Below are 26,942 nucleotides of genomic sequence, written 5' to 3'. Positions count from 1 at the left end.
TTTATTTCTGATACGATTACAGTTTCGGTTATTTATCAAGTGTCAAAATTAATATTTTTATTCTGCAATATAGGGTAGGTATAATATAACTAGTTTTCCTACTAGTAATTGCAATAAAGTAGCCTATCAGGATACTTGTAAGAATAATAACATATTATTTCATTCAAGAATGGAATAAATAAATTCAACAACTCCATTGAAAAATTGTCAGTTTTCAGTTTATGAAAATATACAAAGAAATAAATAAGCCAATAAATATAGTGCAAGAAGATTTATAGTGTAGGATCGTCAATGGAGTTGATATTTTTTGAAAAGGAACAATAAAATTGTCTTCAATCTTGGTCGAGGTTGAAAAATGAAAGTCTTGGGACATTGTGATCTTCCAGAGAGTAATTTTGTAGCCTTGAAAAGAGCATGCAATAATAGATTACTATGTCTACTGATATTATGCCATATTGCAGTAGGTCTGTCTAGAATTTTCTATGGGGACGTAGTGTCAATAGAATACTTTAAATATTCTGTATGGTTTATTGTATATTGATAGAAATATAATCATGGGGAAATAGTATGAGATACCCTAATATATGTTAGTTGTATCATATAGGATCAATTTGATTAAAGTACTATCACAGACAAGAATTCCTTGAATCTTTGTGGTACTATCCATCGTTATTAATATACAGAACTAGCCGTCAGGCTCGCTTCGCTCGCCATATCCGTCTAGCCATGGGGCTCCGCCCCCTGGACCCCCGACTGGATCGTCCAAGAATGAGATTAGCAGGCTCGCTTCGCTCGCCTGCATTTTTATCATGTTAGGACAATCCAGTCGGGGGTCCAGACTAAATGTCTGGCTAAACGGATATGGCGAGCGAAGCGAGCCTGATGGCTAGTAATATAATATTCCCAGGATTGAAGTAGCAGTGCCCAATCAATTTTTCCGCGATAAATGCTTTTAAATCTTCAACTTGGTGCCAACCTAACAAAGTCAACTCAACTTAATGCGAACCTGACAAAATTATTAATTTAGTTGCCAGTTAACAACTGTTTCGAAGAGGTACTCTATCTAGATTATAGTTCTATAGTAACATATGATATGGAAATTTCAATTATAATTAAGAGACTGGGAGAAGAAGAATATACATGCTAAAAGACGAACTTTAAACCCTTAAAAAGAACCCTTAGGGTTAAAATATTGCCAAAAGATTTCTTAGTGCGCCTCTAAAGTGCCAACTGAACATACCTACCAAATTTGAACGTTTTTGGTCCGGTAGATTTTTAGTTATGCGAGTGAGTGAGTGAGTCAGTCAGTCAGTCAGTCAGTGCCATTTCGCTTTTATATATATTATATATAGATAGAAAGAAGAAAGATAGAAGAAGATGCCTTGAATCTTAGTGGTTCTATTCACCGTTAATTATATACAGTATATTAAAGTCCATATTGCCAATCAATAGGTTTATTGATAGACCTAATGCAGTAGGCATCACATGGAAATATTTAAAAACCTTAGTAAATCTCAACTCGATGAGAACATTTCAAATTTATCTATATATTTTTTCAATAAGCTTGAACAAAATGACATGGTGAAAACCTTTTTGTTAGGATTTACTATGAAAATCATCAACAAAATCCATCATTTTCGATGTAAATTTGAAAGGAGAAAATGATCGAATTAGAAATTAGGAGAATAACGTTACGAGAAATGTAAAAGAATAATAATTTATTGTTAGGTATTGATAGTGCTTACCTTCTAATACTGATTTTCCCAGGACCTCATTTATAGGTCACCTCCTAGGTATATGGGTATATTGGTAAAAGGAGGATCTGGTTTTCCCGCATTTTAGTGCAATAGGTATGTGGCGAGTCATCTGATTGCCACCTGTGATGTTTTCAACTGGCATAGTTTGTTTATCACTTGTAACAGTTTATTTCAATATTTATCCAGAGTTCAATTTTGTCATTCCAACATTAAAAATATTTCATCATTCATCAAGTTTCATTTAATCAATTTCAACATAGGAAATCAACAAATTATTTTCCTATATTGGTGACCCCGACGTGATCGCGACGAAATGAACAACGAAGTACATCGGGTATCTATAAAGTTGCCACCATTTTGGTTGGACAAACCATAGGTACCGTAGGTAACCTGCTAGGTACGGTATAGTAGAATAAGAATAGGTAGAGAAATAGTTCAGTACCTACCTATGTTTTCTCTATGATAGTACACGCTTCTATTCATTCATTTATCTTAGCATTTTGTGGGTTAGAATCCTTTCTCATCGTAACTCAAGATCTATATCATTCATCTTTGAAAGAATATACCACTATATATTATCATAGAGAAACAATAGCGTAAGTAGATATCCCATGGCATAGGGCGTTTATGTCGCAACTTTTACTGTTATCTCAAGTCAATTACTGTTGATTATTGTCGAATTTTACTGTTTTGTTGGGGTAAGAGTGTATGAATGGCACAATATGAGAGACTACCAATGTCACACAGCTTCACGGGAAAGAATTACATGAACTATTGGCTTGAGATAACAGTAAAAGTTGCGACATAAACGCCCTATACGATGGGATATCTACTTACGCTATTGTTTCTCTATGATATTTTAAAGTAGTATTGACAACATCAACGTTCTTATTCTTTCAATTCATGGAGGAATACCACAGCATCTCTCACCATACAATCAAATCATTCATCTTTTTAAACCTATTTTAATATCAATAGAACCAGATGAAAGGATTTACATATTATAGACTAAGACTACTATCTGCAATAGAACTCAGTTCTGTTTTGGATAACTGACAGAAGTAGACAGTGGCCTCCATTTCACCGAATTCTTCTCCCGAACAAAAAAGTTCGTTTTTATTCGTTTCGTTTTGTTTTACTAAGCACTAGTTTTGGGTTGCAGCTTCCCGCTGGTTCACCTGTTCTTTCTAATCGTCTTCCATCTTCGTCTCTTTTTGTGAGCCACCTGTTAGATGGAGGGAACTCGGATGTCTGATCCCTTCAACTATATACTGTATATATATGCCTAATAGTATGTATAGTTATGATGGCCGGAGTCTCATTATATCCTATACTATTGAACGAGCAATGTTTGTATTTCACCGGATCTCGAAAACGGCTCTAACGATTCTCACGAAATTCAGAACGTAGTAGGTTTATAATATAAAACTTCGATTGCACTAGGTCTCATCCCTGGGAAAACTCGCTGAAGGACATTAAAAGGATAATTATTATTCATCCTTGGAAAAACAGCTGATAATAATTATTTTGTCGTCTGTTGATGATGGAAGTGAGTGGGCGAGTTCATATGTGTGGGACTGTGTCAAAATTATGACTCAGCTGTTGAACTTTTGTAATCAGGTACTTAGTGCCGGTTACAAAAAAGGCCGGGTTGATTTTAATCCTGATTAATTCCAGTAGAACCATCTTTTTGGAATGGTCTTCTCTGATTTGGTTCACGTGAAATTAATCAGGATTAAATTTCAACCGGCTTTTGTGCAACCGGGCCTTTGTGATGGAAATTTTTGCATTCCTCTGGGAATTAATCCCAATTGTATGAACTATGAATGTTATTATAATTTATTCTTTCGTTATAAAGTTTTTAAGTTTTTGTACTCCAGAGCGAAGCTCGGTCCCCAATATTAGTGATGAATCGGACTGCTGATAAGCAAGAGAAATATACGTTTTAGTGAAGTCCACGTGTATTATAATGGCAGTGGAGAAAGATAGAAGAACAGCGTTGCCGATTCTCTGCCTTACCACTGTCTTCTATCATAGAGAAAAATACTGCGTTATGCGGCGGCCACTTGTACCCCAGTCGGTACTTGGCCTCATCAACTAAGCCTCTCCACAAGTTTCGGTCACCCGCGTCCTCCTCTTTTAGGCCCATCATCCTCATATCTTTCCGGACCTGGTGCCACCATCTAGTTTTTGGCCTTCCAGCTGGTCTCCTTCCTATAGGATTATTCCTCAGTACACTGCTTGTCAGAGCGCTTTCTTATTTCCTCAGAATGTGTTCCGTAAATCATAGAGAAAAATACTGTACTTCTATTATTCTTTTTTGTCTTCTTCTATAGAGGATAGCTGGATACCGGTATATCTGATTTCCACATGGAAATCCGGTAAATCACACAAATGAAACAATAATTCAGCGGGTATTTCGAATGGATTAGGTCGGTTTCATAATACAGATCGCCACCTACAAACAAAACCTTTTATAGACTAAATAAAATTAATGAATATTAACTACTGTTATTCTTGTTTAGAATAATATTAGGCCTATATTACATTTCCATTTGTCAAGAAAAGACGTTTCTGGAGGAATACCACAACATCTCTCACCATACAATCAAATCATTCATCTTTTTAAACCTATTTTAATATCAATAGAACCAGGTGAAAAATAATCTACATATTAAATCTGCAATAGAACTCAGTTCTGTTTTGGATAACTGACAGAAGTAGACAGTGGCCTCCATTTCACCGAATTCTTCTCCCGAACAAAAAAGTTCGTTTTTATTCGTTTCGTTTTGTTTTACTAAGCACTAGTTTTGGGTTGCAGCTTCCCGCTGGTTCACCTGTTCTTTCTAATCGTCTTCCATCTTCGTCTTTTTTTGTGAGCCACCTGTTTGATGGAGGGAACTCGGATCTCTGATCCCTTCAACTATATACTGTATAATATATATACTGTATATATATGCCTAATAGTATGTATAGTTATGATGGCCGGAGTCTCATTATATCCTATACTATTGAACGAGCAATGTTTGTATTTCACCGGATCTCGAAAACGGCTCTAACGATTCTCACGAAATTCAGAACGTAGTAGGTTTATAATATAAAACTTCGATTGCACTAGGTCTCATCCCTGGGAAAACTTGCTGAAGGACATTAAAAGGATCATTATTATTCATCCTTGGAAAACAGCTGATAATAATTATTTTGTCGTCTGTTGATGATGGAAGTGAGTGGGCGAGTTCATATGTGTGGGACTGTGTCAAAATTATGACTCAGCTGTTGAACTTTTGTAATCAGGTACTTAGTGCCGGTTACAAAAAAGGCCGGGTTGATTTTAATCCTGATTAATTCCAGTAGAACCATCTTTTTGGAATGGTCTTCTCTGATTTGGTTCACATGAAATTAATCAGGATTAAATTTCAACCGGCTTTTGTGCAACCGGTCCTTTGTGATGGAAATTTTTGCATTCCTCTGGGAATTAATCCCAATTCACTGTGATTAGATAGAACATTTCTGTATGAACTATGAATGTTATTATAATTTACTCTTTCGTTATAAAGTTTTTAAGTTTTTGTACTCCAGAGCGAAGCTCGGTCCCCAATATTAGTGATGAATCGGACAGCTGATAAGCAAGAGAAATATACGTTTTAGTGAAGTCCACGTGTATTATAATGGCAGTGGAGAAAGATAGAAGAACAGCGTTGCCGATTCTCTGCCTTACCACTGTCTTCTATCATAGAGAAAAATACTGCGTTACTGCGGCGGCCACTTGTACCCCAGTCGGTACTTGGCCTCATCAACTAAGCCTCTCCACAAGTTTCGGTCACCCGCGTCCTCCTCTTTTAGGCCCATCATCCTCATATCTTTCCGGACCTGGTGCCACCATCTAGTTTTTGGCCTTCCAGCTGGTCTCCTTCCTATAGGATTATTCCTCAGTACACTGCTTGTCAGAGCGCTTTCTTATTTCCTCAGAAGTGTTCGTAAATCATAGAGAAAAATACTGTACTTCTATTATTCTTTTTTGTCTTCTTCTATAGAGGATAGCTGGATACCGGTATATCTGATTTCCACATGGAAATCCGGTAAATCACACAAATGAAACAATAATTCAGCGGGTATTTCGAATGGATTAGGTCGGTTTCATAATACAGATCGCCACCTACAAACAAAACCTTTTATAGACTAAATAAATTAATGAAATATTAACTACTGTTAATTCTTGTTTAGAATAATATTAGGCCTATATTACATTTCCATTTGTCAAGAAAAGACGTTTCTGAATGATTAAATATGAATATTCAATCAATCATTTATTTCTTTCCAAAACATACATGAAAATGTACATGAAAAAGTCAAAAACTAAAAACTAAATTAAAGCTAAAGAGAAATTAGTGACTGTATAAAATTCATTTTTTTACAGTAAACTCGTCTATACTGTAGCATGCTAAATCCATTAAATATGCTCTCAGCAATTCCTTAAATTTTGATCTATCAGGTTCATGTCTTATGCAACCTGGGAGACAACCAATAAATTTTATTCCCATGTACGTTGGACTTAGTTTATATTTTTCCTTATTATGTTTCTTTATTGTAAAATTATTTTTATTTCTTGTGTTGTAATTATGTATATCTACTTGCCGTGGGAATGTAGATTCGTTAGTTTTTATATATAATATTGTCCTATAAATGTACAGGCTGTACACCGTCATGAACTTTAACTTACTGAAGAATGGCTTGATCTAAAATTCTAAATTCAAGATTTAGAATTATTCTTATTGCTTCTTTCTGTAATAGGAATATTTTATTTAAGTTTGAGATGCTTGTTCCTCCATATATTTCAACTCCATATGAAATGTGGGAGTGGATCATTGCAAAGTACACTGCTTTTAACGTTTCTAAGTTCGAAATTTTTGCTAGTCGTCTCAGCGCGAAAATTCCTGAGCTTAATTTTTTACATATTTTTTGAGACCAACTAAGTGTGTTTTCAAGATATAGACCTAAAAATTTGATTTCTTCCTTATTATTTACGAAATTAAGTTGTTTTACATCTGAATTTCTACAAGTAAAATGGAGGAACTTTCTTTTGTTATCATTAAGTAGCAGATGTCTATGATTAGGTACTTTTTAGTTAATGATATAGAATTGTTACATTTAATTTCTGTTGTGTTCCAGTCCTTATCAGCAATGCACATACTTATATCGTCAGCGTATAAGCATAATTTACTATTTTCAACTAAATCGCACATATATTTAGGCAACCCCCTAAGTAGCACAGAAACAAAAATGGACCTAACACCGATCCTTGTGGTACAGAATAGTTATTACATTTTAAGTTTGATCCAATATTGTACTGATTTTATTGCTTGTATACTTTATATTTACATACTGTTGCCATCCTTCTAGATATGACTTGATCCAGCTAAGCTCTTTACCTCTAATTCCGTAATTTTGAAGTTTATTTAATAATAATTTATGATTCACACTGTCAAATGCTTTGGTTAAATCCAGGAATGCTCCTACAGTATTTAATCCCTCATCTAAGTTTTCTAAAATGTTTTCTATGAACTCTATTCATAATTGAGATTAGATATTCTGTTAATTAATCATATTTCTACATTGTTAAAAACGATCGGGCAGCGTTGCGCAGGTAGAGAAGGATATCGCTATCTGCTATGACGAATGATTGACAAAGATAGCAGCAACACCAATGTAAATAAAATACTGCCATTATAACGTGGATCTCATTATAGTGAGACTCAAGTTTTTTCGAAATGATACCGAGATATTCTTATATTATCACTTTTCCCTCCACCACGACCGTCTTCTTTATACTAGAAATAGATGTGACGTACGCTTCAAGCTATCACGGTATATCTGAACTGATATTAGTTGTTGATATTGTTGATTCTTGTTATAATAATGATAAATTATCACTATTAAATTTTATAAAACTTTAAAGTGAAAAAGCACTCACATTATTTGATGTGGCGATGGCGACGTTCGTTTCGTGCTGGTATCGCACATTTTCAAGCCAACCTGTTTGGCTTGAAAATGTGCGATATCAGCACGAAACGGACGTCGCCACATCAAATAATGTGAGTGCTTCTTCACTTTAAAGTTTTATAAAATTTAATAGTGGAAACAAGATGGATAACCAACAACAAATGATAAATTCTTGTTTTAGAAGTAAGTTTAAGTTTCTTTTCAAGTTTAAAAATTTTCAATTTTTAATACAGTATTTTTCAGTTATCAGTGGTGATTTAGTGAAGTATTCTTTTTCAATTTGGTTTTCAACTTTTCCAAATTCCTAGTTTATAAACATTTTGGACTCAAAAGTGTAAACATAACCTATTTTTGGACAATTTCTATCTAAATTTGGGAAAGGAACAGTTTTGGGCTTTAAGCCTGTTGTTCCTTTCCCAATAATTCATAGTTGAGAATGATTTGTATGTGTCAATGTATAAATAAATAGATTCTGTCTCAAATATATTTCTTTGATGAAGAAATAATATTTTTCCATGATTTTATCGATTAATACATATAATTGAGATTGAATATTGTGGTAGGTAGTTCATTATATATTTATCAGTCATATTTTTGATTAGAGGTAGTATTTTTCAAAAATTCCTTTAGGACAGAATTTTATTTGAATCATCGAAAATAAAATGAATAATTTATAGATGTATATAATAAATGATGAATAATATATAGATGTATATGTACCAAAATCTCTTGGTTTTCAGGCTGCCAAAAGTTATGCCTTCAGAAATTTTGGTGGGAAACCATAGCTTACTCTTACTAATGGACCGATTAAAACAATAAAATCAATTATCCTTAATTATTGTTTGGTCCGATGTACTATTTGATTGGGCTAATAGGCGTATAAATTGATAAATATATCCTATAACGCTATAACATTTTATTTGCAGGATTCTACATGTAGCCTATTACATTAGTGCGTGAAACGCTATTTTTGAAGTAAGCTGATAGAAACAGGAGAAACTTTTGTTCATTGTGAAATGTGAATTGAAATTCTGTAGTAGTAGCCAGATCGTCCGATAGAAACCCTGAGGCAAGACGTTGGAAAGAGGACATTGGCCACACCGTTGCCGCATTCATTCATAAGACAGTGACAAAACAAGTCCATAAATTACCAAACTCAATATAGGCCTTCTTCTTCAAAGTGTTGACAGGAATGTCCAATATGAAGCCGAAATAGCTCAGTTGGGAGAGCGTTAGACTGAAGATCTAAAGGTCCCTGGTTCGATCCCGGGTTTCGGCAAGATTTTTTGACAATATTATACACCCCTATATTTATATGTCGAGGCGAATATTACATAGTTTTTATTGTGTGGGATAATGCTTTTGCACGGTGTCTTATAAACTCATTTCTCATGAAATATCAATTTTATTTTGATTGATAATTTGATTGTATGGTAAGATATGTTGTGGTATTTCTCCATAATTGAAAGAATAAGACGTTGATGTTGTCAATACCAATGCATATTTATTCTAAAATTAATTAATATTACATAACCAGGTTTCATGGTTATGATATTTTCATGGTTTTTGAAGGAGCAACAAACATATTAGTTCAGCTGAAGATGTGGTAGGTATTACCATGAAACCCGGTTCTGTAACATGAATTAATTTTCGAATAAATTAGTGGTATTGACAATATCAACGTCTCATTCTTTAAATTATTTTGATTATTTATTGAATTTAATTTTTATACAGTCTTATTCTAAATTATTGAATTATTAATATTAATACTTTACTGAAACGTTAAAACTTAGTCAAGGACCATAACGATGAATTGATCAGTTTCGAATGATGATGAAAAAGTGTTCTATAATAATCCTTGAATATTATATTATGAGACTGGATTGAGCTAAATTTCTATAATTCTATGTAAGAGAGCTTGAAAGATGAAGCTTGAAAGTCTGATAAATTAATAGCTTAGCTCTAATGTGTACCGCAGCTATGTGTTTTATATGAAAATCTGTTATTTGTGTATGTGACAATAAATTAATAAGTAATAAGCAATGATAATAGTAAGGATATCCATTGTCAAACTCATTCCTATTTCTATCTCTATTATTATATACCTCATTCAATTGCTTCTTCATTGACAATCCTTTCCTTCAATTGGAAATTTGAGTTCAAATTAATTTATTCAATTTTATTCTTGGAGATTTTTTTGTATATGATGTATTTTGTAAACTGGGGGTTTGTAGTGCGAAAAACTGAATTAATATTATCTGTATCAAAGAGAATATACCACCCTATGATATTACTGTAGGCTATATGAACGAAATAATAGAATCATTTTTAAATATATTTCCAAAGATTGAGAATTTAAAACAAAATTGAGTTTGTAGAAATACCAAAATCAAATTATGCAGAATAGGTTACTTGAGCTGCGTTTACACCAAAGTTATTAACAAATGTTTTTTTTCCGTCCTTATAAATTCTATTTACATTAAACGGATCTCGACAAACGCATATGCATTTTAGAAGTATAAGCAAATGCTCAACTTTATTCATATGGTTCAATGTGTATGATAAGCTATGTTCAATCTAATAGAATCTATAAGAAAGGAAAAATAAACATTTTGTTAATAACTTTGGTGTGAACGCAGCATTATTACTTGAGCAGATGATTGTTTGTAGAACGATTGAAAAGTGACGTTTCTTTGTCCTGTCATTTCCTTAATGCCAATCATCTGCCCTCTTCAAAAGCAACAAAGGAGACTCTTCAATCTTATTGCTCATTTTTGGACGAAAAATGATTTAGTCTACCTCTAGCATAACTTCCGGTATCTCATTCAGAATATACCAATTTTGAATTAAAATGTGCTATACAGGTGAGGTGATTGTGTTTGACTTCTTAAGGTGTGTACATATATACGCGCCGCGAACATGAGCAATTCACTTTTAATCAGCTGATGCCAAGCTTCTTATATCTGTATCTTACAGGTTCTGTAAAAATACAGATAAAATCAGCTGATTAAAAGTGAATTGCTCAAGTTCGCGGCGCGTATATCTGTACGGGCCTTAAAGCTCTCATCAAATTGGCTATGTGTAGAAAATTGTTTACTCAGTTTGTCAAGCAGTTATCAATTTATAGATGATTCTTCCTGAAGAGGGATCATTGCACTTTCTTCCGAATTCAACAATATTGAAATGGTTCTTTTGATAGGAAATCAATATTGAAAGCGGAAGAGAGTTACGTTGTTGTTTGATATGAAACAACAATTTTGTTGTTTGAAGAAGCAATATTGTAGTGGTTTGAGGTTGTTTGAGTTATTATTTTTACTCGCTATTATGAGGGTTTTCCTGCTTTAAATATAATAAGTTAGTCATTGATTCATTCAGTACACTCTTGTGAAAGCAGTCAGTCAGCATTCAAAACTAATATACAGGTAGGGCTAAAAGTGGTAGGTGATAACGTATACTTCCACAGTAGAAATATTTTAAAGAGAATTAAATTTAAGTACACTTAGGCCTATTTGGGAGAACAGATTAATATTTGAAGGTATCTTTGAACATTTACGTACTAATTTCAAATTTAATACTGTTTGTGTTTTGGTACACTGCTATTGCTCACTGTTTCATTTTAAATTGAATATACGGTATTATTATTACTAGCCGTCAGGCTCGCTTCTCTCGCCATATCCGTCTAGCCAGGGGGCTCCGCCCCCTGGACCCCCGACTGGATCGTCCGAAAATGAGATCAGCGGGCTCGCTTCGCTCGCCTGCATGTAGACCTCAGCGGAACCTCTGTACCGAATTTGAACGTATTATGTCAATTTGATCACGAAAAACACCTTTTACTATATCGGCGTAACTTTGGCGAACAAAATTCTTCCACCTCAGCTAAACCTATGTACTGAATTTTTTTTAATATATTTCCATCAATTATTGAAAAAGGTGAGGAAACGCAGAAAAGCTGAGAAAACGCTAATTTTGGCTAATTGGATAAATTGGTATTTAGGAGGTCCCAAAGTTAGTAGACAGAAGGTTGGTCACTCATCTATGGTATTTTCGTTGAAATGCAATTGGAGTGGGGGAACTGCAGCCGTGACGTAGGCTGTAGTACAGAGTAGGCAGAATATCGCATTCTTGAAAATCATATGGTGTCGTATAGTCAAATTATATAACACAAACATTTTCTGACATGCAAGCTTTCTGTTTCTGCTTTACAATAATTATTAAAACATTTGAATAATACAATCATTTTGCCATATAAAAGCAAAAACCCCACCTCCTAACCTTCCCTTTCAAACCCTTAAGGTTTCTTCATCTTCTAGGTCGTGTTTATATTTTGTAGTTTGGCTATACATCAGCTTGTGAATTTCGGGGATGAGATATTTTGATTCTCGTAGAACATGTGCTCGATACCAGCATGTGTTCAGTGCATTTACAATGAATGAAATTCATCGGATTTATCGGGATCGGTTTATCGGTTTATTGCGATGCATTGGTTTATCAAGATTTTTTAAGGGTTAATCTGAAATTATAATAGTATAACATTGTCTACTAACGCTTTTCCAGCTTATTAACTTTTTCGTGTCACGTTTTTAGATTCATGAAAAACTTTCAACTTCATTTTATTCATAAAAGTTGAATGAACTTGAAATATTTAACAACATCATTAGAATCGGTGATTCATTCGCTATAAGTATGGAGAATTTTAAAGTTCTAGGTCAATCTTGAGGAGATTATACGACGATATATTTGAAGATACAGTGAATAAACTGTATGCTCAGTGTGGTTACTCTAGAACATTTTTACTACACGTGACGTCACGCTGGCGTTCCCCCCACCACTTTGAATCATACACCTGTGAGTGATCAACCTTTGGTCTGCAAACGAAAACAGCGTTCAATTCTTCTAGATTTTACAAAGAAATTTCCACCTATTTCAAGACCGTTTCTAATGAAAAAAGAGAAAAGAGCAGAACAATTTAATTTTCTTTCAAGTTTTTTCGACTGATCCAGTCAGATAGATGCTACTAGTTAAATAGTTTACTGCAACTGCTCTACGGTGAGATCTACTCTGAGGAATAAAACAATAAAATTATATATTAAAAATCACACAACAATATAATTTGACTGAGTCACGAAACCATGGACCTGTACCAAATAAAACTGTGTAGAATTTGACAATATATGCGTGTTTTTATTTCATTAACAATATAACTCATTCATCTCAATGAATTAATTCGTTCAACAATTATTATTGTTATCAATATATTCAATTGAATTTGCCAAACAAGCTCAATGAGGCTAATAACTGTCAATCAAGTTTAAATGAATGAGCTAAAATGCATTTGAACTAGGATTCCAAATTCATTCACCTAAAAGGTATGACTTTTAGGTATGACTTAGGTAATGATTAGTGCATACAATCGATCTATTCAACAATTTAATTCGAATGGAGAATGACATCGACCGTACCGTATCCATAATTCATCAGAAGTTTGAACCGTTAAACAATAATATGGTGTCATTTCATTTATTCATTCCATAGACTGGAAATCACAATATCATTCTCAGATCATGAATGATTGGGAAATGAATGAAAGTATAGTTTTCACAAATTAAACAAATTTCAAGTACCCCAGGTCTCAATTACTGTGCTGTACGATTGAGTAATCTACAACAAATGAGAAAGATAAAAAAATCGATGAATTGAACAATCATTTTATTTGAAAGAAGAATAATTTGAGTGACAATGAATTTATTGGCAAAAAATAAATGAAATTGAAATGACATCGATGCAAAATTTATCAATTTACTCAATCGATGAGTAATTTACAACAAATGAGAAACATCGAGAAATTGATGAACTAAACAATAATTTTATTTGGAAGCAGAATAATCTGAGCGACAATGGATTTATTGGCAAAAAATCTGGTGTGGTACACTCACACAACTTTCCTTGCTCATTGATCTATAAGCCTCATTCTTAAATAAAGAGGATAATTTCGGGGAATATCATTATGCCGATTGGCGGCTAAATAATTAAAACTATGATTATACTATTGTTATTGTTTTCAGAGTACCGTACATTTTCCTTTGTTTGAATTATGAAATTTGAGGATTTTTTGAACGTTGTCAAAACAGCTGTTCTACAAATAAAATAGGTATCGACATTGTGTTCTTTTGAATAAACTGCTCTACCTACCTACCTCACGCACGAGAAGGAGGTTACAAAGTAAATTTCTCAGGGATGGGGTGGACCCCATGTTAGTTTCCCAGGGAGGAGACTCATGCCAGAGTCTGATAAATAACTATACAGAGTATGAATTTGAAGAAAATCGGTCAAGTCATTTTTGAGAAAATCGTGATAGAAATTTAACAAAATTCATTCTTCTCAGGAATACTACATGGAGCTCCTGCAATTTTCCCAGAAATGAGACTCATGTCAGTTGATAGGGCTTATAGATAGCGTATAAGTTTGAAGAAAATCGTTAGAGCCGTTTTCGAGGAAACCGTGAAAAATATGGTTTTTTAGCCATTATCCGCCATTTTGAATTGAATTTTATTGAATTTCTTATTGTCGGATCCTCATGGTATAAAAACCTTAAGTTTAAAATTTCAAGTCAATCGGTTAATTAGGAATGGAGTTATCGTGTTCACAGACACACACACACACACCACACACACACACACACACACACACATACACATACACATACACATACACATACACACATAAACACACACGGACCAACACCCAAAAATCATGTTTTTGGACTCAGGGGACCTTGAAACGTATAGAAAACTTGAAATTGGGGTACCTTAATTTTTTTTGGAAAGCAATACTTCCCTTACCTATGGTAGTAAGTTAGGGCAATGAAAGTAAAAATTGATCAATTGAACAATCATTTTATTTGAAAGAAGAATAATCTGAGCGACAATTAATTTATTGGCAAAAAATAAATGAAATTGAAATGTGTCACCTGGACATATATATGAATCATATATTTATTTATATTGATCAGGATTTTAGAGTTTTAAAATTAAAAAAGTTCAATGAACAGTGTTTTTGTCTTTGAACAATCTTTGTCATCGACAGAAAGATTGTTTATTTCATTTATTGTCAAAATTAACGTAGCTTCTCTTTTGTTTTTAATAACAAACGTGCCGCTTGTGCGACAGATAAAAATATGTACTTGAAATAGCTTTTTTCATGTTTGGCATTGACTGAGTTTTCATTAATACCCAAAATTTAACTTTTGGAGAGAGCTCGTTCGTTAGGACTGTGAGTTAAGTCCGGCTGATCCAGTGAAAAAGGCTAGATTTCGTTTCGTTTTATAATAAAGTTATTCTGTCACAGATCGGGCAGTTTAAAAATAATTGTATTGTTAAGGGAGACGGGTTCTGAGCCTATTCATTGGTTCAGTTAATATTTGTTCTTTTAAAATACTAAAGTCGCGAATAAACCAGTGGATGCCAAAGTGGGAAGCCATTTCAAAAAGGTAGGTGACTACTGCTGAATCATTGTTCTTAAATTTTCATAGCCACAAAGATTGAATCATCATTAGCAGCAAGCGAGTGTTTTCCCCATAAAATTTATATCAATAATATTTTTATAATCAAACTAATCCTGTTTTGTTTGAATGTAAATATGTTAAAGACTCATTAAAGTTCTAGTTATTCTGTTCTCTTTTGTTATAATAGTTTTTCTTGCTTACATATTTGGTGGAGGCTTCTCCTGCCGTTCCACATCCTGCTTACAAATGACATCGATGCAAAATTTATAAATTTACTCAATATCAAATGTTCTCAATCGATGAGTAATTCACAACAAAAGAGAAACATCGAAAAATTAATGAATTAAACAATAACTTCATTTGAAAGCAGAATAATCTGAGCGACAATGGATTTATTGGCAAAACAAAATTGAAACGACATCGATGACCAGTTTGCTCCGTGAGGTGTGGAAAGGCTGTCTCTTCAGTCTGATGCTGTCTGCCGGTGAACGCGCGGTGATACGGTACTTTGGCAAACATAATGAGAGCATTTGGTCACAGACACTGCTCAGCCACTCTGCACTGTTGTGTCCCTTCACAGCTGACCCGTGTCACATTCACTACAAACTGACAGTATCCCTCATAAATCAACAACAATGCTTTCCATTCAGACAGTACTGATTAACGCACAGTTATAAGTGGTTCTAACTGCAGAGCAGTTGCAGTAAACTATTTTAACTCAACTTAAATTCAACTGGGTGAGCATTTCTTATGAATAACATCACTGCTTTCCATTTAAAAAGGAACCAGTTCAGATGGACAGTTTAAATATAGTTAATAAGTTATTTATTAAGTAGTTTATTGTAATGTAGTAATGTAGTTTATTAAGACAATCTCACTGTAATTGATTGATTGATTGATTGAGTACTTTATTTATGTAGATTACAATATATACTGGTTTATACACTTGTATACAATAGCTTACAATACAGCAAAGTTATAGATGAATTTACATAATATAGACTAAGAAAATAACTATTGAACTATATATTATATGAAAAAGCAATTTGTAATATTATAACTATAGATAATAATCATATTGTTATGCATCTACATAAATTGACGGAGCTTTGGACATATCAATGTCCATTCTTGGGAAGAATATTAAAAATATCCTCCCCACTAACTCTCTACCAAAATGTAATGGAAGGGATAGAGTGGATATCATGGGGAAGATAAGGAAGGGGAAAAATATTATAAGAGCACTACATCCAATCCTATGGAATAAAAACATAACCAAAAATACAAAAAAATATAAAATAAATAAATGATCTTTATTACCTTGTAAGCTAAAAGTAGCAATAAATTGGTTCGTCAGAAAAACAAGCACACAAAACATATATATATATATATATATATATATCAACAACAGGAGAAATTGATAAAGCTTATTAAATTAATGAGCAAATTAAGTCTTAGGTGCAAAAAACACAATTTCACATGAAGAAAAACAGTATCCCATAAAGTTCATGTATAAAATTCTTCGATGGTAACATCCGGGATATTGAAAAACTCTCTTATTGAATACAGAGGGGTTTTCACAAGGAATGCATGGGTGCATTTGTTGAACTGCCGTGTTGTAAGAGTCCTCGCTGATGCTGGCAGCCGGTTGAAAAGCCTCATGCTGAGGCTACCTGGGCTATTTTGTATCCTACTCAGCCTTGTGAAAGGCAGGTTGAGTTGGCTTCTGCCTCTTGTGTTGTGGTCATGAAAGTCACTCCTCAGACTCAAACACCAGGCAATGATTGAGCCAGTCATGACGTATGGGTCAGAAGTGTGGTGTGTGGACAAATTAACTTCTCAAAAACTTCTTCCAGCGGAAATGATGTACTGGAGGAGGAGTTCAGGATTAAGGTTGCTGGATCGAATCAGGAATGATATAATAAGAGAGAGAATGAGCGCAAAAAACACAATAATGGATGTCATTGGAGAGAAACAATTAAAATGGTATGGACACCTGCGCAGAATGAATGAAGGAAGACTTCCTTTGCAAGTATGGAATTGGGTACCGGCGAACAGAAATAGGCGTGGAAGACCGCGAAAGAAATGGGTATCCAATGTCCACATTCAAATGGAGAGTAGAGGTCTCTTTGAAGGAGACTGGATAAATAAGGAAAGATGGCGATTGGGGTGCGAGAAGCGACATAACTGAAGTTGCAAAAACTCGCTATATATATAGCGTGTGATTTGAAATTGATTCATACAATATTCTTTATTGATTGATAAAATAAGTACATCATCGAAATGATAGGGAGAGGAAAAATAAGGTAACCTTGTGCTATTCCTCTCCCAAATTCAAATAAGGTTACACATAGTCCGAAATAGGTTAAGTCTTTTAGTTCTTCACTTCACATAATTTTCTGTCCTCAAATATGTGAGAAAAAATTGTGAATTCGGATTCCACTATATCAAAATTTAATTTTGGAGAACTGAATAAAATTAATTTCCAGCACTGGAAAAAGTTATAGTAAAATTCATGTCAGTCCAGTTGAATACTCTAGAATCTTCTAAAAACTAGTAGTTCTGTGAACAGTAGACCTCACGCAGTATTCTCATCCACAAGTACCTGATTGAAACTATAAACCTTATGGAAATACAGCAATAGACTGGCTTCTCCACACATCTGTGTAATCACTTGTCAGCTGATTTATGATGAATAATTCTATAGTCTGATTTTCACTCTAATATTGGCGTATGAAGGAGGCTCTTTTTTCCTTTTATATTATCCTTGAAATGCAAAATTTCCAAAAACCTTGTATATACGTCGACGCGCAATTAAAAAAGGAACATACATGCCAAATTTCATGAAAATCTATTACCACGTTTCGTCGTAAATGCGCAACATAGAAACATAAAAACATATTTATAAACATTTAAACATCATTTAAGAGAAATGCCAAAGCGTCGACTTGAATCTTAGACCTCACTTCGCTCGGTCAATAAATGGTTTGGAAAATCATGTTCAATATAATAACTAGAGCATACAATCAAATAAATATTACTGAGATATTGCAATAATTATTCAAATGCTAATGAATTAATAATTATTATTAAACGAAAATCCAAATTAAATGCTGTAAACAAAAACAACACCCAAATACTTTACAGCAATTAATTTTGATTTTCGTTTAGTAATAATATTATTCATACAATTAAACTTTACTTTGCGTAATTTAAGAGAATGGTATGGCTGCAACTCAAGGCTGCAATCAATAAAGTGAAAATTGCCGTGATGATTTCCAACCTGCGATAGGAGAAGGAACCAGAAGAAGAAGAATTAAACTTTTGTTCAAAAAATTATAGAAAGAACAATCCAATATTATAAGGTTCTAAAATATAAATATTGATTAATTCATAAATATTCCTGGTCAAATCATCCGACTATCTCATCAACTTGTTTTGCCTGGAATCAATTTTTGAAATTATAAGTGTGCAGTTCTCAAAGTCTCTTCCAAATATTCTTATATCTTGTGATATCTAATCTATTTCATACTCCATGACAAACTGCTAGTAATATCTAGCTAGTCCCAGTAGGGACTACAGAAACTATATAACCTGGTTATATATTGCTGAAGTAACTACTGTACATAATGAATAACCTGGTTATATAATTACTGTATAAAGGCCTATCTAATAACTCATCTGTCTGATAACTCAGAAGCTCTATAACACAGTGTATTCTGGGACTACATCTTTTATCAATTTGTAAATACTGGCTACTTATTGAGAACAACTACAATGAAATAGATAAATGGTTTTCCGCTAATAGAATCCGTTATTTGTGCTAGCTTTTTATGGAACTACAGTTTTTTTTCCACGGACCATTTCAATTGGGCTTTGGTGGCTTGTTACATTTAACGGTCACTCCAACTATATATATATATATATATATATATATATATATATATAATATATATATATATATATATATATATATATATATATAGTTACAACTATATACTTGGACCATCATGATGGACTTTTTATCTATTTAACCGCTAGCCGTGGAGTCACAGATTGGTCTCAGTCTCTTCAAACTATACTCTTCTTTGTTTCTCCCTCCTTTTGTTTTGTCATACAAGAGAAATGAGAAATCGAGAGAAAAGCCATGAAGAAGTATGGAAAATTAGTAACTGTTATAATTGAGAAACACAAAAGGCTAATTTCATGAGTTGATGAGTAGAACAATATATGTGTTGTCACTTTTTGTTGTTTAAGGAACACAAATAATGAGTTATTATTTTCTTTGTTTTACGATAAAAATAGCTTGATAGGAAATTAGAATAATAATAACATATTATAAAACACTTATTGACATGGGCTACTTTTAAATTAATAAACTATAAATTATAAAATTATTATTATTTTTAAATTATTAAACTTTATATTTTAAAGTTTTAAAAATAAAGGGTGCTATAAGATTTATTTTGTTTTATTAATAACATATTATATCTTATAAAAATTTAACGTTTTAGTGAGGCCCACTATTATTCATCTGCAAATTTAAGTACGGTACCTAACCTTTTTTTAAATTCACTCCTTTGAAAATGACATTAACATTGTTGTTCAAGCATGTTGTGGATAAACGATTTAGAAAAGTTTTCTTGGATTTTAATTTCAAGATCTTTCAAGAAGCTATGTGAGATTTAGTCGAATGAATAAGAGAAATCAAGTTTCAAATCTATACAGCACTAAATTTGCCAATTTTCGAGGTTTTTTTTCGAGATGAGCCATTGGTAAATACCAGAGATAGGTACTTACTTGGAAATGATTACTTATCTCTGACTGATAAAATGTAGAACATACAAGGTTTCGATGTACGTTGAAGGTGTATCATCAGCACTTTCCAACACATATACAATGATCAATGAACCAATTCATTGTGAATTCCAAGAACACACTCTCACCTCATGAAGAACAAATTTAGTTTGAATTTTTTTCGAAGAATACAATCCCACCTTTTTAGGTGAATCTTATGAATAAATTCAGTTTTCACGTTATTTTTTACATTCCTCCACTCATCTCTCACATTTTTACACTGTAATGATATTTGCTGTCATTCAGATTATGAATGATTCAGATTGTTGACTTTTCACTATCATATTTTTCCAATGATAATATATAATGAATGTGAATTCCAATTATGGAATTGTCGAAAAATTTATCATTTATTTGTAGATAAAATAATTTATCAGCAACAATGCAGTGATTAAGAATTTGTTAGAAGTAAAATGAAAACAATTAATTTGAAAATAAATTAATTATTGATCGACAATGCAGATTCATTATTTATTCGTAAATATTCTAATAGTTGTTAAAATTTTTCAAATCCATGAAAATTAGTTGTTCGTTTGTCATGTTGATGTATTTATTTTAAATTGTAACAATTTTTTTTTTGAACGGTAGAGCACCAGTTAGAAGTAAAATGAAAACAATTAATTTGAAAATAAATTAATTATTGATCGACAATGCTGATTTCTTCATTTTTAAATTTTTATGGCTGTTGCAATTTTTCAAATCCATGAAAAATAGTTGTTCGTTTGTCATGTTCATGCATTTATTTCGAATTGTAACAATTATTTTTTGAACGGTAGAGCACCAGTTAGAAGTAAAATGAAAACAATTAATTTGAAAATAAATTAATTATTGATCGACAATGCAGATTTCTTCATTTTTAAATTTTTATGGCTGTTGAAATTTTTCAAATCCATGAAAAATAGTTGTTCGTTTGTCATGTTCATGCATTTATTTCAAATTGTAACAATTATTTTTTGAACGGTAGAGCACCAGACTTGAGCAGACTGTCTCTGATATCTGAAGCATCTTAACCAGTCCATTGTTCCTGTGATAATTGCAGGTCGAGACTGAAATTCTTTTCTCCATGACTCAATTCATAAAAGCATCGTAGAACATTGACCTCCGTTAAATAGATTGAGCAGACGTTGAGATGTACTGCAATTATAATCTATCTTTTTATCTTATTCGCTTTCATAGTAAGAGAAAGAATGATAGCATAGAGAAACGATAGCATAGTTTCTTAAGCTATTGTTTCTCTATGATGATAGTGTACTTTTTTGATATCCAGTAGACCTATATATATTATAGTGACTTACTTAAATTTATACAATATTCTACATGTTTACTTTCCTGTTTAGTGTTACTATTCGTATTTACATGAAAATTAAAAATCATAATACTGTATCATTTTTAACATAAATATTATCTTTTTATTATTCATATACGGTAGCTTTATAGCTAAAGCATGTGATTGTGAGGAATGAATAGGTATTACCTATAGGAATTAAGAAGAGGTACGGTACCGTAGTTCATATTAATCTTTATATGACATTTCACATTCTATTAAGCTGCGTTTACACCAAATTTATTAACAAATAATATTAATATCCTTATCCCAGAATATTAATTATCCTTATAGATTCTATTAGATTGAAAGGAACTTGACAAACACATATGCACATCATGTGTATGATAAGTTATGTTCAATCTAATAGAATCTATAAGGATTGATTTATCAACATTTTGTTAATAGCTTTGGTGTAAACCTAGCTTAATGAATACTTTCCAATAGATATAATATCTGCTCTATTTGTGAGTAGGATTGAATTATTGATGTTCGATTGTTACGGTACAAAATTTCTAATTATAATTTATTAATTACTTTCACTTTCTGAGTAGTTGTGAAGGAAGGACATATTGTGTGGTTATTTATACGGTATTGAATAAAAATACTTGGACAACATCTAGTGTTTTTATTCAGTGGATAAGTTCAATAATGTGATTTTAAAAAAACAAAACTTTTCATTGGTCAATTGAATTTATCAGAAGTCATTAGCAATACGAGTGAAGAGTTTCTCTTTTACATATTTGATACAAACTGCACTAGACACGGTTTGCACGTGAAGAGCTGATCATTCGACACACTTACTATAATTCATGATAATAGTAGGTTGGCAAACCGGTATTTTGCAATAAGAAATAATCATTCAGTGGATAAGATAGTCGTGAACATCGCTCATAAACTGATACCAAGTTGTATCACACCTTGGAAATGAACATGAAATCAGAACAAAAAATTCAAGCGAAATGATTTTTTTTGAAACTATACTTTCATTCTGTCCATTATAGGAATCACAATTAAACTCGAAGCGAGCAATATGTTTGTAGTTGAGAATTAGCCTAATTTATATTTAAATAAATAAATAATAAATAAATGAATTTGTTTTATTGACCAATAAATACATTTGTACAGTACATTTCAGGCCTCGTCAAAAGTTCAAGATTACATGATGTAAGTCACTAGCATAAATACATTTTTCGTCAACATCTTATTCTTACCGTAATAAAACTTGAATGAACATTTTCAATAACATCAGTAGGTATAGCAAAATATTTCGAAACATTACATTTACACAGCATATAGATAAATAGCAATTCGTAATATATTAAAAGAGAAACACAAAGACTAACACTACAAATAGTACTACTATATAAAGTCATAACATAGTAATCACAATACTATTCTTACAATGTAAGTTACCTTTTTATTCTAAGTAGAAAACGTTATATGCTATCAATTAAAAACTCTTCAGTAGAGTAGTAAGCCTTTTCTTTTAGCATTTGTGAAATGGCAACTTTAAATTTTTCTTGAGGCAGGTTCTTAACTTCAATTGGTAGTTTATTGTAAAATGACAACTGTAAATAGGGGTAGCTTTTCATGCTCTTACTCAATCTGAGATTTGGTTTCATAATTTTTCCCCTATTCCTAGTATTGTAAGCATGATATTCATTATGTTTGTGAAAGTTGTTAGAATTCTTCTTTACACTTATCAAATTGGAATATATATATAGAGATGGCAGAGTCAGTATACCCAGTTTGATGAAGTGAGGCTTGCAAGTTTCTCTTGGGGAAAGGTTCAAAATAGCTCTAACTGCCCTTTTCTGCCATATGAAAACTTTTTTATGTGTTGGGCAATTGCCCCACATTCTTATCCCATAACTAAGATGAGAATGGAAAAGTCCGTGATAGGTCATCAACAATACTTGCAGATTAACAGAACTCTTTATCTCTTGAGGAGGTATGTTACCCTTGAAAGTTTTTTACAGAGACTATTCACATGTTCCTCCCAACAGAGTTTACCATCCAATATTACACCTAGTAATTTGACAGGCTTAAGATTATTGTGGTTCAGAGTATGCCCTAATGTAAATGTTATTTTCTCTGTTTTCTGCTCATTTAATTCTAGGTCATTAGATAAATACCATGATTTTGCCTGATTCAAGGAAATGTCAAGTTTATCCTGAAGTTTTTCGATTTCAGCATCTGATTGGATTATTGAGGTGTCATCAGCATACAATACAGAAAGACCTGGTATATTGAAACTGAAATCATTCACGAAAACCAGAAAAAGGAAAGGCCCAAGGACCGATCCTTGAGGTACACCTGTATTTATGTTCAATACATCAGAGCATTTACCTGCACACTTTACCATTTGTTTTCTGCCAACCAAATAACCTTTCAATAGCTTTAACTCTCTATCTACTATACCATAATGTTCCAGTTTTTTGAAGGGAATCACATGTGAAACTCTCTCAAATGTTTTCCTATTATACGAATTTGAATAGCAAAATTTAAGATTACTTGCAACTGGATTTAATTGTCAAATTTCTCAACAGCTGAAAATTGAGGTATATTTTGTTGCAAAATTGCAAGTATCCTGAATATAATGTATACAATATATTTATCACTACATAAAATATAGAGTCTATGAGAATCATTACTCGTACATGAATTTCATTCATTTGGTAAAATAAAAGAGCTGTGGCCAGTACCACATGATTATTATGAATGATCATAATAATAATAATAATAATAATAATAATAAAATAATAATAATAATAATAATAACTCCTTCCTTCGTCTTTTGTTCTGGTACCCCCAGAAGAAGGGAGTAGTTTATTACAGAAAATATAACAAACAAAAATGAAAAATATACTTATAAAAAGAAATCTTACAAACAAAAAATGAAGAAGAATAATAAACAAAGCAATTTTCTTCTCAGTGGAAAATTTCAAAAAAAAATTATATCTCAGACGAAATATAAATTCTCCAAAAGCTTCTAAAGAAGGATTGACTGGAGGAGTCAAGTTTTACATTATAATTATTTTTATAAGAAAAAAAAACATATAAATAAATAGTAAATTGATATAATCAATCAGTGATCTCAAAATAATTACATTTATTTTTTGTGTAGTTGAGAAGTTGATATTGTGGTAATCATCCATATTGAATGAAAAAGACTAAGAAATTGTCAAAAACCACAGATTTATATACTTAGAAAGACAGGTTTCGGTTATTACACAATTGTCAATCTCTGTTCATAAACTCCGTTTAAGTATCAATAAATCTGTGGTTTTTGACAATTTCTTAGTCTTTTTCATTCAATAATTACATTCAATTCAAATCATATAAAAATATTTAAAAATAAAGAAGATCGTACTGTTGAAGTGTGTTTATTAATTCCAACTTATTACACATAAAAAAGTAAAGAAGAATGAACAGTCGTTGTGTCTTCAAAACTTATTGGAATGCACGAAACAAGAGTCACAGAGATGCAGTATTTTTGAATAATAATTATTATAAATTCTAATGATATAATAATTATCATTATTAAAATTATGTGAAAATTCCACAACATCTCTCTGTGTGTGTAAATTTAATTAGTATTAGTCCCTGGATGAAAAATTAGGAATAAACAGTTCTAAAATTGGTTTTTAATTTCTTTCTTTGCTGTATTTTATTTGTAAATAAACTCCTCGGTGGATGCAAATCATTGGCATTTAGATAAATTATTATTAATGAAATTAGATGAGAGTAAAATGTTTCTTAAAATTTATTTTCATTTAGTTTCTCTTTTCCAGACAGTAAATCATGGCAGAATGGTATCATCACGTGGTTGTCGTCATCTTGTCACTGGTGTCAATTCTGAATGCAGTTGAATTCGACAGAAAAGAAGTGTGTTACGCCACCAACCAGGAGCCATACCTCCATTTCGCTTCAAAAACAGCCTACGAGTTCGTGTATGGCAAGAAAAAGTACCAACCTATACCAAGTGAGTTCTTTCGTTGCAACTTAATAGCTCATTATTGTTATTTGAAGGTCGATGCAATGATCTAAAGTGAGATCCACGCTATAACTTAATGTTAGTTTTTGATTAACATTGTGATGCTATCCTTGTCTGTCATTGATTTAAGTAAATAGCTCTATTTTCCCCCTTTTTGTATAGTTGAGAAGTTGATATTGTGGTATATTGTTGATATTGTGTTGTATATTGAATGAAAAAGACTAAGAAATTGTCAAAAACCACATTGTTTATCAGAGATTGACAATGGTGTAATAACCGAAACCGGTCTTTCTAAGTATAAATAAATCTGTGGTTTTTGACAATTTCTTAGTATTTTTCATTCAAAATAGCTCTATCCTTTTCTAGCTCCACAACGTTGCCAGATTATTTTTCAACCATTTATTAAATAATATAATGAATTAAGTAATGAGATAAGTAACTTCAATCATGAACATTTATTATCTAATAATTAGAAAATATATTTTCTTGACAAATAAAATATAATTTTACTGATTATTTTTGACAAAAGTGAACAGTTTATATCACATAAGACATGCCGATATCAGCTATCATCTCTATAGAAGGCAGTGGCTAGGCAGAGAATTGACAACGCTGTTCTCCTATCTTTCTCCACTGCCATTATAACGTGGACCCCATTATAGTTATTATTTGAAAGGTCGATAATGTGATGATCTAAGCTCATACTGAAACATTATGCTTTATTATTTTTGTGGTTCGTGTAACAATCTAACAATGCTTCAGCGCACATCTTTTGATAGTTTCAGCCTTGGACTTGTCTTGGAAGTCTAATCACAATAGTGAAATTTGCGCTGATTGATGATATTTAACTAGAAATTAGTATGATTCAAAATAAAATCACCAAATTTGATGGTTTCTTGATCCATTCCGAGCTGCTATGTATTAACACACCTTTTTATGTATTTAAACACGACATGCAGTCAATTATTAAGTAAATAATTAATTATTAGTAGCAGAAGTAGGTTAAAGTTTACTTTTACTACTTTACAATTAGTTAGTAAGTAAAAGTTTTTAATTATTTACTTAATCATTTTGACTGCATGTCGTGTTTAAATACATAAAAAAGTGTGTTAGAATCACCAAATAATTTCAGGTCATTCATTAGGAAATAGCTGGAGTCCTGTGTTAGTATTCGTGTCATTCGTTTCATATTCTACTATTTTTCTTTGAGGTTGAGTGTAGGGAGAGGGCCGGCTGTGCCCTAATTTCACCTCCCCAAGATTTAAAAATACATGCAGCATTACAATACAATATTTCCCTATTATAGGATGTGAGTACCAGAATGTAAGATGATTTCCTACCGGAATCATTTTATTGTCAAATCGTTAGACAGTTGAAAAATTTCCATTGTTTTACTGCATTTTTATTGCATTATTATATTTTACTGCATTTTCCATTGAAAAATTGCTAGTATTTTAAATACCATATTCTACTAGATAGAATATAGTATATGTACGAGATTCA

General features: G+C 32.2%; 1 protein-coding gene and 1 non-coding gene across 2 annotated transcripts in view; both read left to right on the top strand.

The window, feature by feature from the left end:
* The window catches only part of LOC111063101 (multiple inositol polyphosphate phosphatase 1), a 64,767-nt gene that overhangs the window by 4,188 nt on the left and 33,637 nt on the right, over nucleotides 1–26,942 (top strand). Inside the window, exon 2 of the mRNA XM_039435061.1 lies at nucleotides 25,237–25,427. Coding sequence (XP_039290995.1) covers nucleotides 25,247–25,427 — 181 coding nt within the window. The 5' untranslated portion in view covers nucleotides 25,237–25,246. The remainder of the gene's footprint in view (nucleotides 1–25,236; nucleotides 25,428–26,942) is intronic.
* Nucleotides 8,964–9,036, top strand: Trnaf-gaa. The gene has a single exon. It is a non-coding gene; the product is annotated as a tRNA-Phe (tRNA).

This window comes from Nilaparvata lugens, chromosome 8, assembly GCF_014356525.2.
Source record: "Nilaparvata lugens isolate BPH chromosome 8, ASM1435652v1, whole genome shotgun sequence".
Lineage (NCBI taxonomy): Eukaryota > Metazoa > Arthropoda > Insecta > Hemiptera > Delphacidae > Nilaparvata > Nilaparvata lugens.
This window is presented reverse-complemented; position numbering and strand designations above follow the sequence as displayed.